This window comes from Lissotriton helveticus, chromosome 10, assembly GCF_964261635.1.
Source record: "Lissotriton helveticus chromosome 10, aLisHel1.1, whole genome shotgun sequence".
Lineage (NCBI taxonomy): Eukaryota > Metazoa > Chordata > Amphibia > Caudata > Salamandridae > Lissotriton > Lissotriton helveticus.
Window position 1 is genome coordinate 767396596 of NC_136071.1, and position 15396 is coordinate 767411991.

General features: G+C 45.7%; 1 protein-coding gene across 1 annotated transcript in view; it reads left to right on the forward strand.

The window, feature by feature from the left end:
- The window catches only part of CUL2 (cullin 2), a 517464-nt gene that overhangs the window by 282738 nt on the left and 219330 nt on the right, over nucleotides 1-15396 (forward strand). The window contains exon 13 of the mRNA XM_078663320.1: nucleotides 1879-2007. Within this exon, the coding sequence (XP_078519446.1) occupies nucleotides 1879-2007 (129 nt within the window). The remainder of the gene's footprint in view (nucleotides 1-1878; nucleotides 2008-15396) is intronic.

A 15396-nucleotide genomic window follows, 5' to 3' on the forward strand; every position in this document is an offset into this window, starting at 1 on the left:
CAAACCTTTGCCAAATGTACATTTGAAAGTGTTGCATTTCTGAAAAGTCTACTTACCTGTAACCGAGTTCGACTTGATTCCTCAAAAAAAAGTCACTAAAGTAATATTTTTGTAAACATTGGCGTGGAGTTAGTCATTGAGTGTGTGCTCTTGCCTATTATGAGTGTGTACAACAAATGCATTCCCATTACCATCTGGTAAGCTTAACTGCTCAGCCCAGCTACCACTAAATTGAGAGTAAGGTATTATCTACTTTATCCTCTGCTATACCTTTGAGGACTTACTGGACTCTGTGCACACTGTACCTCTTTTTGATATAGTATATATAGAGCAAGCTTCCTACAGTGACAATACCAACTGTGATAAAATGCACACAGAAGGTGATGTGTGGAATGCTTGCAAATAGTCTAACCACTGACATTGCTCCGGGTAACATTCATCCCCATTACTTTTCACCCGCTCGGCTATGCTAGACAAAGGCCTGCCTTATGCAAATCACTATGTTTCTCTTGGAATTAGTCCATCCTGAGCTGACTGGCAAGGTCCCCTCCGGAAGGGACCACAAGTAAACTTTGATCGGTTTTGGCCTACTTAGGCCTCACCAGTGAGTATAGTTTGGATCCTAGGTTGGAATACTACCACTCCCTGTGTTTACATTATTTGCAAACATTCCTCCCTTTGCCCTTTGTGTGATTGGTACTATCAGCAGTGCCATAATGGCCATGTCCGATGTAATTTCACGTCTTGTGGTGTCCTCAATCGATAGATGACCTAATGTCACTGCTGTTGTTATCATTTTGGTGAATTTGTCACAGTTGCTTTTACCAGTATCAGATATGTTATGTCATGTCATTGAGAATTTGTAGAGCACACGTTCACCAACAGGTCTCTTGGAGCTGGGTAGTTTTTTTTATTCTTTGGAGGCACTGCTTGGGATAAGTGAATATCTAGTTGTAGGCTTGGGTAAACAACCAGGTTTTCAGTTTTTTCCTGAAACACGAGAGGTCTTTTTCTAGTCTCAATGGAGAGGGCTGAAAGTTTCAAAATTGGGGGCCCTGTGTTGAGAAAGGCGACCCTCCAGTCAGTTTGCGTCTGAATCTAGGCACCACCAGGAGATTTATATGCATGGATCTTAGAGTGCGCGGCGAAGAGTATCTCTGAATTCTTGAAGAGATATAACGAGGGCCAATACCATGTATGGCTTTAAATAGTACACATCCAGTTTTAAACATGGAACGTTGCTCCACTGGAAGCCAGTGTAGTTTTTTCAGTGTTGGCTTGACGTGGCATCATCTGCCTTGTTGATTTATGATTCTGGCTGCTTGATTTTGGATTAGCTGCAGACGCTGTTTCTGGTTGCGCGGGAGGCCAATTGCTTTAGCATAATCTATTTTAGGTAAAGAGAAAAGATATTGAGTAACGGAATACATATTTTCTTCATTTAACCTTGCCTGTCTAAGTAGATTCTTGAGGTTACGAATCTTTGGGCTTCTGTCCCGTCATCACCCTGTACCATCATCACCCTGTACCATCTGTCTAACCAGTGCTCCTACCAAATGGGGCTATGTTTGCCTGGTTTACTAAGCTTGCCCTCAATGTTGAAGCTCGATTTGCTTTCTCAATTCTTTTTAGAGCATTATATTACTTTTTGAGCATGAGTTTTTTTAGAGTGAGATTTAAAGAGAAAAAAGTAGGATTTAACCATTTTTTTATGTAGTGTACATGTTGCAGTCCTGAAGCTAAAATATGATCCCATCAATAATTAGCAAATAAACAGTGATAACAGATAATGGACTATGCAGTTTAAATTAGTTACTCAAAACTGTGGTCACAAGGGATAGATTCACCTGTCTTTCTTGTGTTTTCATAAATAACCAGCTGGCGAAGTACTGTGACAACTTGTTGAAGAAGTCGGCTAAAGGGATGACGGAGAATGAAGTGGAAGACAAGCTCACCAGCTTCATTACCGTGTTCAAATATATTGATGACAAAGATGTTTTCCAGAAGGTATTCTGTGGTTCTTTTTTATTAAAAATGCTTCCATTTCTCTTTCTGTGTCTGTTCCAAAAATCAAACTTATTTTATCATTGTTAAATAGCAGTGTACCAGTCACTCTCCAGTGAATTTTGACTGATTTTGGCTTAAACGTTTCGTAGCGTGGCCCAGACAGTGGCTTTATATTTTAATTAAATTCCTATGTTGGACATCTATCTACTAAGTTTATTGGCCAGTGGTCTTGCATTCATTAACAAGCATTTACAATGCAACGGTTTCGCCTTTGTAAAAGTTAGAGCTATTGGCATTGTCAATGACAAATTTTGTATTTATGTGATGGTTTTGAAAACAGATAAATAAATGGCATTGTCATTTACAATGCCAATAGCTTAATCTCTCACAAATGCGAGACCTATTGCATTTGCACACACACACACAGAGCACAAACACACACACAGAAATGGGGGGGGGGGGGGGGGGGGAACGAGGAACAAAACCAAGGCCCAAGTGATTTGGTTCTTTCTGAAATGATAGTGATGAGCTAAAACGATAGCATGGAATGCACTGCTAGTGATTTAGAGTAATTCAAGCATTTCCACGTGTCACTTTTATTCTCTCCCAGGAATGTACTGTGGTAAAAAAAAACAACGAATGTGACCTTAGCACTGTAGCAACAAATGTGTAAATACATATTTATTAATAAGGTTACTCTAAATAAAGAGTTATTGGGCCACATTTATTTTATGTCACAGCAGTGAAAATAAATATGGACAAAAATGTACAACAATTCCACTAATAAACGTGCACACATCCACATAGTTATTACAACAGGGCAAATGTCACATTTGCACACATTTTAACTCTTGCACCCTGTGGTTTTGGTTAAATAGCTTTCGTTAAACCAAGTACAAAAATGCCATAGCATAAATCATATATGCAGATACGCAGAGTGTAATAAACTACGGATTCCCAGTGTTGTGGGAGGGATAAGCTTTATGACTAGCTGACAGACCAAATCTCTTAAGAAGCAAACTTACTTGGATGAGGGGGACTGGTTTTCTGGCAGTGGTAATCCTCTTGCAGCATACCAGACCTACAGAATGGCGCGGAAGCAAAAATACATGCACTTGATGACCTTGTCTCTCCGTACGAAGCTTGCAGTGGAAAACGAGCGGCGCAGGGATATCTCCGGACTGAGCTCAATTTTAGCGCTGCTCGGTGGCCGCAGATATCAGGTGGTTCGCCTTCACTTCACCCGTAGCAGCTCGAGCTGTACTTCAGGGTACCGCACACCACTGAAGACAGGCCATCGGGGTCAACCGGCCCTGAGAGCCGTGAACATGGCTGGACAGCTGAGCCATTAACGTCGAGGGATGGAAGGGGGGGGGCGCGGTGGCCGGTGGGTTCCCTTGGAGACGGACATTAGTAATATTAATAACTTGTTTAGTACAGCGCGTCATACCTCTCGCCCGCTGCTTCTAAGCACTGGGAATAACATATGTTACTATTGCCCAATGAATATTTACTCACTTTACCAACCTCGGAAGGGCGCGTGGCTGTATCAGGCATTCTGGGATTTGAACACTTTACTCTCCCTCACCGTATGTGTACACAGGTTGATGATCTATGTGTCATGGTCACAGCAGGCTAAAAGCGCTAGGTTAATACCTGTTAATTGTACTTACTCGTTAGCACTCATTCATACGCCCTTGGAAAGCTGAAAGACTGCATAGACAGGATGGGAACCGGTAATTTGCCCATATCTGCAGTGGGTGCATTTGTCCACTGAGCTGCCCAGTGGCGTAATGCAAATTGTGATGAGGCCCCTCAATTGCTCATATACCCAAGAAATGCAGGTTGGCGGCCTTTGTTACGCCCCTGGAGCGGACTTTACGATGATGCAGGCTTTCGGAAAGCGCTTGCATACGGCCAATCGGCACAACTACGAGAATATTTCCTAACTACGATATCGAATCAAGAACATGCTCAGAAGTTGAATGCTGGATATAAAAAATAAAATGTAAGTCGGTAGTGCATCTGCAGATGTGAGTATCAATTATTGTCTCATCTCTCTTGCTGTACTCCGCAACTCCTTCGATTATGATGGCATTTTTGCTCTTCAAAAAAACACTGGATTAGCAATCTAGACATGCTTATTCTTTTCCAACTATCCACCGGTCCCACGTAACTTCTGTCATGATGAGAAGCAACCACGCCGTCAAATCATAGATTACTAAAGTGTCTTTCAGTTATTTTAAACAGAACACAAACTAATCTGCTTCCAAGAACCATTGAGAAATGATGGCTACATTTCCAAAAAACAGTTCTAATTCATCCATCGTCATTTCGAAGAAGGCAAAAGTCATACTGTTTGAGGGGGCTGTACAGCATAACACTAAACACTGTGCTTCTAAGCACCCCTGGATAATGTGGAATGTTGAGGATGAACTAAAAACCGCGGATTTTACGTTTTGTTCTAAAGGTAGCCCCTTGCAGGCCCACTTCGTTGACAGGGTGTCCAGATCTTTGACCATCCTCTCAGGCTGTGTAAGTGCAGTCATCTCCTGTGGACGGCTCCTCCGGCTCCTTGCCTTGACGACAACGCAGAGCGCAATTAGGCCTGGTTCTTCAAACCAAACCTATTACTCAATTTATACTCTGGAAAGAACCGAGGCGTTCTATGTAGAAACAAAATTGTAAGCAGCTCCGATATATTACTTTGCGTATATGACTATATTAAAGTCACAGAAAATGAAGGCTGGACTCGGAAATGTGTTGCTGGTCACAAATTCCCTATCTTGAAATCACAAACATGAAGTGAATAGGGTGTTTTCTTTCTACCAGTACCTTTCTCACCGAACAACACCCCCACCCCATTGTCTATGTTCTTTTCAGAGAGCTGGGCCCTACGTCCCTCTTGCCCAATCATAGCTGCCTCCACCCTAAGCGCGCGTCTGACCGGCTGACGTCAGCAGGCAGCTCCTGATGCAGAGGGCAGACCCAAACCTTACATCAGCGGCTCCTACAACGCGTTTCACCTCGGCTCTTATTACTGTACATCATGTTCTTTCGACTGCTGTGCAAGAACATAAAAGTGACTTGGACAAATCACAAGAACAACAGAATGTGCTAATCGCACAATCCAAAGGGCAGAGACAGGGTTACCTCGTTCCAAAACACAGAATGAGACCGAGTGAATTTCCAAGAATCGCGGAACACAGGCTGGAAATCCAACCACAAGTGCATAGCAGTGTTACACTACTACAGCACAGCACGGATTCTAACCCCGGGAGAACGGTCCTAAACCGGATACTCTTTAAGACCAGCTGCTGAGGGCTGTGGAGGGGCAGGAGGTGCTGGGGACGCGGCGCTATCCGAGGCATCTGTGTGGGAGTCGGCGGGGGGAGGGGAGGGATCACTGGTCCCCACTAACCTGCTCGGATCTGGGCAGCTGTTTGCAGAAGCTCTGCCGTCGCAGGAGGGGGGCAGAGAGGCTGCACGCGAGAGCGGGGGCTCCCCGCCTGCTAATGAAGGGGCACGTGCAGACAGGGTGACGTCAGAGGACAGTCAGCGAACCGAAAATTGTGCGGGAGAGAACACGGACGACGGGAGGGGGGCGGGAGAGAACACGGACGACGGGAGGGGGGCGGGAGAGAACACGGACGACGGGAGGGGGGCGGGAGAGAACACGGATGACGGGAGGGGGGCGGGAGAGAACACGGACGATGGGAGGGGGGCGGGAGAGAACACGGACGACGGGAGGGGGGCGGGAGAGAACACGGACGGCGGGAGGGGGCGGGAGAGAACACGGACGGCGGGAAAGGGGAGGGAACGGGAAAAAACGTAATTCCGCCCAGGGAAAAAATCTCGGGAACGCCCCCGAATCTGGTCCGGCCTTGACGGACAGATCCGGCACCCAATGGCTAGCCTCCATTTATGGAGCTAGCCAATGAGAGCCGGGGGACGTTCCCGAAGTCCTTATGGTCAACATAGGATTTCACCTGCGCTGAAAAGCTGCGCAGAGCGCAGCCTTTCGGCAGGCGAAACCCAAAAAGGGGAGTCTTTAAGTTTCACCTTCTCCCTTAATTCTAGAATTGTACTTTCTTGTCTCAAGCTTAGACTTGTGCATCGTCTTCTATGAAATGACAAAAGCAGATCAAATGGAGAATGGGGCTAAAATTTACAGTACTTGGAAGATGAGTACCACCCTCTTAGGTTATTCCTTGTGCTCATTCATAGAGCCATGAATGTTCTCCACAGAATAAGAAGTTTGCCACCACTTCCTGTCAACTTTGAAGTAAAAGAAGCCTATCTTCAAGATTTGAATGGCTATCTTACTGACTAAGCCTACCACTTGAGGTATTAATACTCTAGAACTACGAAATAGGATCATGCAGAAAAAAACAAGGTAGCTCCTGAATAGCTGCATAACTAAAACATGTGAAGTCCATAGCTTCAGCTCTTGAAACAAACTGTTCTTTTCCCTCCCATCTCTCTTCCCTGAACACACTGCTCTTGATCTCAATTAGATAAAAGCAATCGCCTATCTCACTCCCCACCATCAGAATTTATTGTGTCAGATGCTTTGACACAAGGTTAAGGAATCCGATGTACCCACACATCCCTGTGTTTTAACTTCTGAGCCCTATAACACACATTTGTAAGATTAAACTTGCAGGTGCGGAATGACTTTTCTTAATGCACAGCAGTCTCCTATCTGGGTATGCTTGCGATTACTTTGACTTTCATAAGCTGAAGGCAGTGGTTACTTTTAAATTTTTCTGTAAATCTTGTAACAAAACAGTTACATCTGCAGTGGTATGTATCTTGAAATCTGTGCCAACTATGGCCAAAAATTAACGGACATGTCAGAAAGTTAGCCCTGGGACATCATTGTTCCCTTCAAAGGTAGAATACCTATTTAGTTAATTTACAAGTGAGGTGTCCACCGCAATATCAATCTAATTTACAACCAAATTACACAAAAGGTCAAGCTTCATACACAAAGTGCTTAGTGTGCAATAAACCAAATTTAAATCGAAGCCCCCAGAATCTAGGCAGAAATGGGTCTGTTTGACCCGCATGTCTTACTGGCACCTAAACCGGAAGCCATTGTCACGCAAGCAGGCCTCGCTGCCCCAAAAACCCTTAGGCACCTATCTCAGCACCTCCAGATAAAGAGGGTATGCACCTTGACGCTATTGGGAAACATTTTTTCATTAACGTTAGCATTAACGATCAGGGCAGCCAACTCGTTAGCAGTTTTTGGAAGGTACGACCAACAGATGTGGTCGGACATTGGTCCGTACATCGACCAGTTACCAGAAGCTGTCAAGGCAGAAGTCAGAAAGGTCTTGTATGAGGGTGTGAAGTAATAGATTGCACCATGGATATTGCCATTACGGGTTTTGCAGCAGTTAGTAGGTGCTGCAGTGCTCAGGTGTCAAGGTTGGCTTAAGGCTACCTCTTTCTAACCAGAGGTTTAGAACAAAATGTTAGCCCTGACGATGGAGAAGCCCTCTTTGGTAAAAACATGGTCAAGGCCATCCAGGCTGTCCAGTCTAACATAAACACAGCTAAGTCTTTGGGGACCTTACATTTCAGAAAAGTGCTTTTTTGTTGCTCACATGGGAGAGGACAACCTTCATACAGAGGGGATTACCAACAATATTGTTACTCCTCACACTCCTCATTCGCTCAACAGTATCGTCCCAATACCAGCAGAGGCAACCACCACAATCCTCATACGCCAGACCCCTTCCCAGGGGAAAGTACACTGGCCGATGTCAATGATGTACCTCAGGCTCCGGTGCTTCCTTCCTTCGTCCCGCCTCGGTGGCAGTTACCAACTACCGCCACTGATGGCAGGAAATTACCACAGAGCAGTGAATCTTAGACCTTGTCCATTTTGGCCATACATTGCAATTCCTCCCCAGACCAACTCCGCCACAACCTTCCATCCAGAAGCATCTACAGCTTCTCAAATTGGAGGTCAAAACCATGATAACCAGCATTGGCATAGCCAATAGGTCTCGCCTTTGGGACAATATAGGTGTTTAGCCATGCAACAGTTGATGTTGCACCAAGGATATTGTGCTGCATAATGAAATACTTATAGGGTCCCAAAGGTGAGACCTATTAACTATGCCAATGCTTGTTTTTATTACTATCACCCGCACCCCTGCCTCACCACTTTTTATTTGCAGCAGCCACTTCTAATCAAATCTTGAACTAAAACATATTTCTATCGTCCTCTCTCACTGAAAACCGGAACATGTACTAAATTCACTGAAATCTGTTGAGACAAATGGTGAAACTCTAGAACTGCCCCCTACAAATATGGCAGGCCACCCTATGCAAACCTCTGTGGCCCCTTCTGCAGTCCAACAGTGTCACAGGGGTGCAGAACCTGTGCCCCGGAGGCACTGTGTGTAAAATGACCCCTGGCCTGTGTTTATACATTTGCACTAACATGGGAATTACTCTGCTACAGCACTACTAGCATTTTAGGGGTGTGCCTGACATGTGACTGCCTCTTCCCCAACCCTACTGGCCTTTCCAAGGTGCTTCGGGCTTGACATGCTACTGTCATACAGAGTTTTCAAGTGTCTCCTTTCCATGCGTGAGAACCTCAAACGGTCTGAGTTTCCCTCTCCATTTTTTGACTTGTAGTTCTAATTTTGTATTGGAAACAACAGGACTACAAATCCCAGACTGCAACGGAAAAAATTGAACTGGATGCGGTGCTCACTCATGGAACTAGGAAACACGAGATCTCTGGTGATGTGAAACATAAACATGTTCCGCTATCCCCACTGTTTCTAATATTTCTGCATCTTTATTAAAATAGAGGGTTGGGGGGTGGGGGAGGGGCAGTGTTATAAAAGAGGAATCGAAGCAGGACATTCCACAGTCTCTTTCACGTAAATCCAATTAGTGGTGATAACATTATAATGAAAAAAGTGCGTTCTGGCTACATTCTCTTAAAGTGTTTATTTTCCTGAACTCACATTGGAAATAGACAACCGCTACCAATCGCCGTCTCCATGGCCCACAAAAGAGGAGGCTCTTTAGCGTCCGAGATGAAGCTGCCTTGTCATGTCTTTAACATTGCGCGCGCTTCGTGGCACTCGGTGGCGCCAGCTGCTCCCGCGCCACCATCTCACTGCAGTGGGCCTTCCCGGGCTGGCAAGCTTGTTGTGAGCCGGCTGTTGCCAGAGAAACCCGGCGAGTAAACACAAATCTTAAAGCCATCTTTTTTGGGCAATGGAAATTGACGCATTTTTGCCATTTCGCTGTAAAGTCTGGCTCCCCTCGCTCGACGGAAGCCACCCCCTCCCTGACCGAGAAACGGCCAATTTTCTCTGTGTGAGAGGTAAGTACACGATGCCACCGCCCGTGGGAGACCAGCCCTTTGCGATTGTTGTTAAGGCACTCTTCGGTCTCCAGATAGTGTGCATCCAGGCATTGCAATGCCTTGCATGCCACTCCATAGAAGGTGTTTTCACGCTTTCCTGTGGATTGGTGGCTCATGGACTAATGCTCTGCAGTGGCCTGTGTTTGAACTCATGGCCACAAGTTCAAATCCTGGCGGAGCCTTTCATCCTTCTGAGGTCGATACCATTGAGCTGGGTAAAAATACCTCTCTTATTCAGCACCAAGATGCTCACGGGAGTACGTGCGCTTTACAAATACACCGATGACATGTCTCGAGCCCCCAGGTGTCGCTACTAAGTAGCTCTGATTTACAGCTGAGTCACAGGACGGAGTGGTATAAAGAGTGCAATTTTCTCAAATGTCACCATTTTCAGGCAGAGAACAGCCCTGCGTCTGCTGCCTCTAACTCAACGCTTTAATCAAATGCTGAGGGCCCATTAATGCATGCATGAGCGTTCAGAATTTAAAATACTATCTGTAAATAAATATACGCCATGATTCCTGACAAAAGTCAATAGAGAATTACGCCGTGATCCCATACCAGGTGAGTGTAGAGTGGGAGCAAGCCAGCGAGGGAAATATAAAGACAAGCATTTGCAATGCAATAGGTCTCGCATTAGGAAAGTTTGAGCTATTGGTATTGTAAATGACACATTTTTTATTTATGTGTTGGTTTTGAAAATAGCAAACTTAATTGCTTTGTCATTTACAATGCCAATAGTTTTAACTGTTGCAAATGTGACACGTATAGCATTTGCAATGCAATATGTGTTGTATTTACGTGACTTAGATGTATTGATATTTCAAATAACAATGGCTTTTACAGTTTTTAATAATTAATACTGAATTAAAAGTTATTGTAATTTATAATAGCAGTAGCTTAAACTTTTGTAAAAAAAATTGTGAAGAATATGTTAATTGTATTTTATTGTGACGAAAATCCAAGAACAGAAGTGAAATATTAACATCTTTTTGTGACATTTGTAATAAAGCTTGAAACATTGAGAGAACATATTTGAACCAGTTGTTGAATGGTTGCACAGATTGATGCTGTGGTGGCGCTGAGTGATGTTGTGGTGGCGACGATTGATGCTGTGGCGTTCATTGATGCTGTGGTAGCGCCTAGTGAGTTGTATTTCCCATGAGTGATGCTGTGGTGGTGCTGAGTGATGCTGTGGCGAAGCGATAGATAGATAGAGTGAGGGCAATACATAGATAGAGTGATGGCGATAGTGAGTGTGATAGATAGAGTGTATTTATGTTGCATTGAGTAGTGTAAGTATGAGGTGTGTAATTATACGGCACTGAGTGGTATTATGTGGAGTGTATTTACGTTGCATTGAGAAGAGTAATTATATGGGGTGTAATTATGTGGCACTGAGTGGTAATATGGGGAGTGTATGTTGTATTCAGTAGAGTAATTATGTGGCACCGAGTGGTATTTGGAGTGTATGTTGCATTGAGTGCAGTGTAATTATGTAGCATATTATGTGGCACTGAGTGGTATTGTGTGGAGTGTGCGTTGCATTCAGTAGAGTGTACTTATGTGGCACTGAGTGGGATTTGGAGTGAATGTTGCATTGAGTGCAGTGTAATTATGTGGTGTGTAATTATGTGGCACTGAGTGGTATTTGGAGTGTATGTTGCATTGAGTGTAGTGTAATTATGTGGCGTGTAATTATGTGGCACTGAGTGGTATTTGGAGTGTATGTTGCATTGAGTGCAGTGTAATTATGCGGCGTGTAATTATGTGGCACTGAGTGGTATTTGGAGTGTATGTTGCATTGAGTGCAGTGTAATTATGTAGCATGTAATTATGTGGCATTGAGTGGTATTGTGTGGAGTGTATGTTGTATTCAGTAGAGTGTAATTGTGTTGTGTGTAATTTTGTGGCACTGAGTCGTATTGTTTGGAGTGTATGTGGCATTGAGTGCAGTGTAATTATGCGGCGTGTAATTATGTGGCACTGAGTGGTATTTGGAGTGTATGTTGCATTGAGTACAGTGTAATTATGAAGCATGTAATTTTGTGGCACTGAGTCGTATTGTTTGGAGTGTATGTTGCATTGAGTGCAGTGTAATTATGTGGCAGTGAGTGGTATTTGGAGTGTATGTTGCATTGAGAGCTGTGTAATTATGTGGCAGTGCAGTGTGTGTGAGGCAGGGCAGTGTGTGAGGCAGCGCAGTGTGTGTGAGGCAGCGCAGTGTGTGTGTGTGTGTGAGGCAGCACATTGTGTGTGTGTGAGGCAGTGTGTGTGTGTGAGGCAGCGTGTGTGTGTGAGGCAGCGCAGTGTGTGTGTGTGTGAGGCAGCGTGTGTGTGTGAGGCAGTGTGTGTGTGGCAGCGCAGTGTGTGAGTGGCAGCACATTGTGTGAGGCAGTGCGTGTGTGAGGCAGTGCAGTTCATGTGTGAGGCAGCACAGTGTGTGTGTGTGAGGCAGTGTAGTGTGTAGCAGGGCAGAGTGTGTGAGGCAGCGCAGAGTGTGTGAGGCAGCGCAGAGTGTGTGAGGCAGCGCAGAGTGTGTGAGGCAGCGCAGAGTGTGTGAGGCAGCGCAGAGTGTGTGAGGCAGCGCAGAGTGTGCGAGGCAGCGCAGAGTGTGCGAGGCAGCGCAGAGTGTGCGAGGCAGCGCAGAGTGTGCGAGGCAGCGCAGAGTGTGCGAGGCAGCGCAGAGTGTGCGAGGCAGCGCAGAGTGTGCGAGGCAGCGCAGAGTGTGCGAGGCAGCGCAGAGTGTGCGAGGCAGCGCAGAGTGTGCGAGGCAGCGCAGAGTGTGCGAGGCAGCGCAGAGTGTGCGAGGCAGCGCAGAGTGTGCGTGGCAGCGCAGAGTGTGCGTGGCAGCGCAGAGTGTGCGTGGCAGCGCAGAGTGTGCGTGGCAGCGCAGAGTGTGCGTGGCAGCGCAGTGTCCAATGTGTGGAAGGCCCTGGTTACTTCAGCATGAATGACGCACCTGCACTTCATAGCAGCTAGATTTAGACCGGCACTGCAGGATTATAAACCCCTTAGAAGCTCTTGAATCGTCTGTACATCCAGTTCTAGGGTCACAAGACGCATTCTGTTGTTTTATCTATTTCCAATACACGTGGCTGTGTTTATATGTGACGGGGTACTGCTTGGCCCGAAACATGGGCGTCAAACGTCTGGTCGCAGAGCGGTGCAGCCGCCTGCAGGCTGGAAGCACACGGCTTGATATGGAATGATTTACATTTAAACAAAAACAAGCTGCGAGCAAACACTTTAAAGAGCCAGCCCTGCTAGAATTAGTGTTAATGTATTGACAGTGTTTTGTATCATATAAACGAGCAGAGTAATACGTGTAGGGAGGATTTAAAACAGCTGGGCTAATGCACGCGATCGCAAAAAGCAGCAGGTTAGTTTTTGTAGCGCCAAAGAGGTGTGCGCGGATGTATGTAAGCGCTTTGGTGCCGAGCGTTCCACAAGCTGCGAGCAAATACTTTAGAGAGCCAGCCCTGCCAGCAATGGTGTTAATGTATTGGCAGTATTTTGTATCACATAAACGAGCACAGTAAGTGCAGAGATGATTTGGAACAGCTGAGTTAATGTGCACACTCGCAAAAAGCACCAGGGCAGTTTTTGTAGCGCCAAAGAGGTGTGCGCAGATGTATGTAAGCGCTTTGGTGCCGGGCATTCCACAAGCTGCGAGCAAATACTTTAGAGAGCCCGCCCTGCCAACAATAGTGTTAATGTATTGGCAGTGTGTGTCCTGTGTTCGCACTGCTGGCCTCAGACCAATTGTGAGTCCTGTCAACTGCTGGAAAAACGTGGTTGGGGTGTTGGGGGAGGGGGGGGTTAAGGGTGGGAGTAAGTGAAGGAGCAGACATGGGGCGAGCAAAATGAAGCCGCAAGAGGAGCTAGAAAAAAAGTACGGGGATTTTAAAAGCAGCTATAGGAAAGCTGCTAACGAGTTAGCTGGCAAAAGCATACGTTTTCAGAGCACGAGCTAAGTGAGACGGACCTGCAGCATGTAGGGGGCCACCAGAAATGCATTACCACCTTGCTTGTAAAACAGGATCAAGTGTAGCCGCCACCAAGTCTGGAGTGGTGTGAAACGTTGCAATAGTTACTAAATGTGTTTGAATGCGAGTCTGCCATCGCACATTAAAGAGAAAATTGTCTCCTTGTAAATAAAGATCGTTATCATAGGTAGGAGATGCAAATGTGGCTTTGATGCAGTTGCACATATAGGTGATGTTTACACAACAATCTGGCAAATTTGTAGCAGAGATAAAAATGTTGTATGAAAGGGTTTTTTTTTTGCGCTTTCACAGTTAGTTTTTTAAGAAAGTGTAAGAAAATACTCTACCCAACACTGCTTCCTTAAGTAAAATAGACTCGACATCATCATGGACCAGAAACTATTGAAAGTAAAGTAGTTACGGAGAGATTACGTTATTTTTGCGCAGGATGACAAAATATTGATCTGATGCCACGATTTTTATATTTTTCAGTAAAGAGAGGAAACAGGGTGTTGCTTCTAGCAGTCCTACAAAGGCCAACGTTATTGGCAGTGTTAATTTGTAAATCAGTGTTCAACAGCTAAAGCTCCGTATTACAGAAGAGTTAAGTTCCATAATAAGAACATCTCAAAGTCAGTCTAAAACCGCAATTTACAGGAAGGGCATCCTGCTGGACTTAAAAAAAACACAAAATAACTATGACAATGACAACAAGCTGTGGCTGCGAAATCAAACAAGCTGTTTGCCGCGAAAGTGAAACGAGACGCATGGGGAGCAGCAGCCTTTGATGTGCCGGCCGGCCATTAGGGGAGGAGAAGTGCCGGCCTGAGGCCGAGCAGCAGAGCAACAGATGGCTTTGATGTGGGTGGAGGCAGGCGGCAAGCTCGTGCACGAGGCGTGCACTTCCGAAAATCCGCTGGAGAGCCCTTGCTTGGCCTGAAGTATGGTTTGGCTGCATTAGGGCCCGTTTCCTATTCCTGCGGAATAGGAAAGGCGAGCCCTAAAAAACAAGTATATAAGGGCAATACTAAAATATATATGTGGCCAAGCAAACGTATAGAGGCAGAACCTAAATTAAGCTGCTCCATTCGGATGGGTAGCACGCTACTGTTTGATGGGGTACTTGTCTTGAAGGGTGTGTATTTACTCTGACCTTAAGTGGGAAGTGCTTTGGTGTCACTGTGGGGTGCTCGTCTCGTGTCTTGGGTCACAGTGCTTAGTAGTGAGATGGAACTCATAGAAAAGTGAAGTAGCTAAGGATTTTAAGGCAGCAATAAAGTGGCAAATACAAAACCACAAGTTCTAGAATGCAAAGCGTTGTTGCACATCAAGCTAGGACTAGGCCGTCACACATTACATGGGCCCACTTGGCCCATTTAAATAGAACTCGAGGGGTGTAGCTCCAAAACGGTCAACTTATAAAGTAGATATGCCAGAGGACTTCTCTGTGGAGCAAAGCTAGAGCCCCCGCTGTGCTCGTTAGTTTATACTGAGCTCATAGAAAGCTGTTATTGTCTGGCCGCCTGAAACAGATCCTGTGACCCGCCACATGCCCATCCACCCTGGACAGTGACACGAAAACACAGCCGGGGGCGGAGCCTGCATGTACACACTAGCTATGCCACACCCCGACTCTCTCACATCTTCAAGTCACGCTGTGCAGAGGGAGTGACTTGACTTTAACCTGTGCATGGGAAGCTGTGCGCGTCAAGTGCCTTTCTTGCCCCGTGTCTGACACCAACAAACACAAGACACTGTCAGAGCCGCTGCTCATTGTCAGCCTTGCTCCCGCCCTGCCATGGCCACGCTCTTCAGGAAGGTCTGGTGCATCAGGAAATACCTGATTCTGATAGGGACCCCGCTCCTCCTCCTGCCCATTCTCTTTGCACTGCCACCCAAGGTAATGTGCCTATGTTTATTGCCATTATTATATTGTCAGTTGAAGTACAGCAAGCTGTCCTACATTAGACGTCAGCAGATTAATCTTTCCTGTGA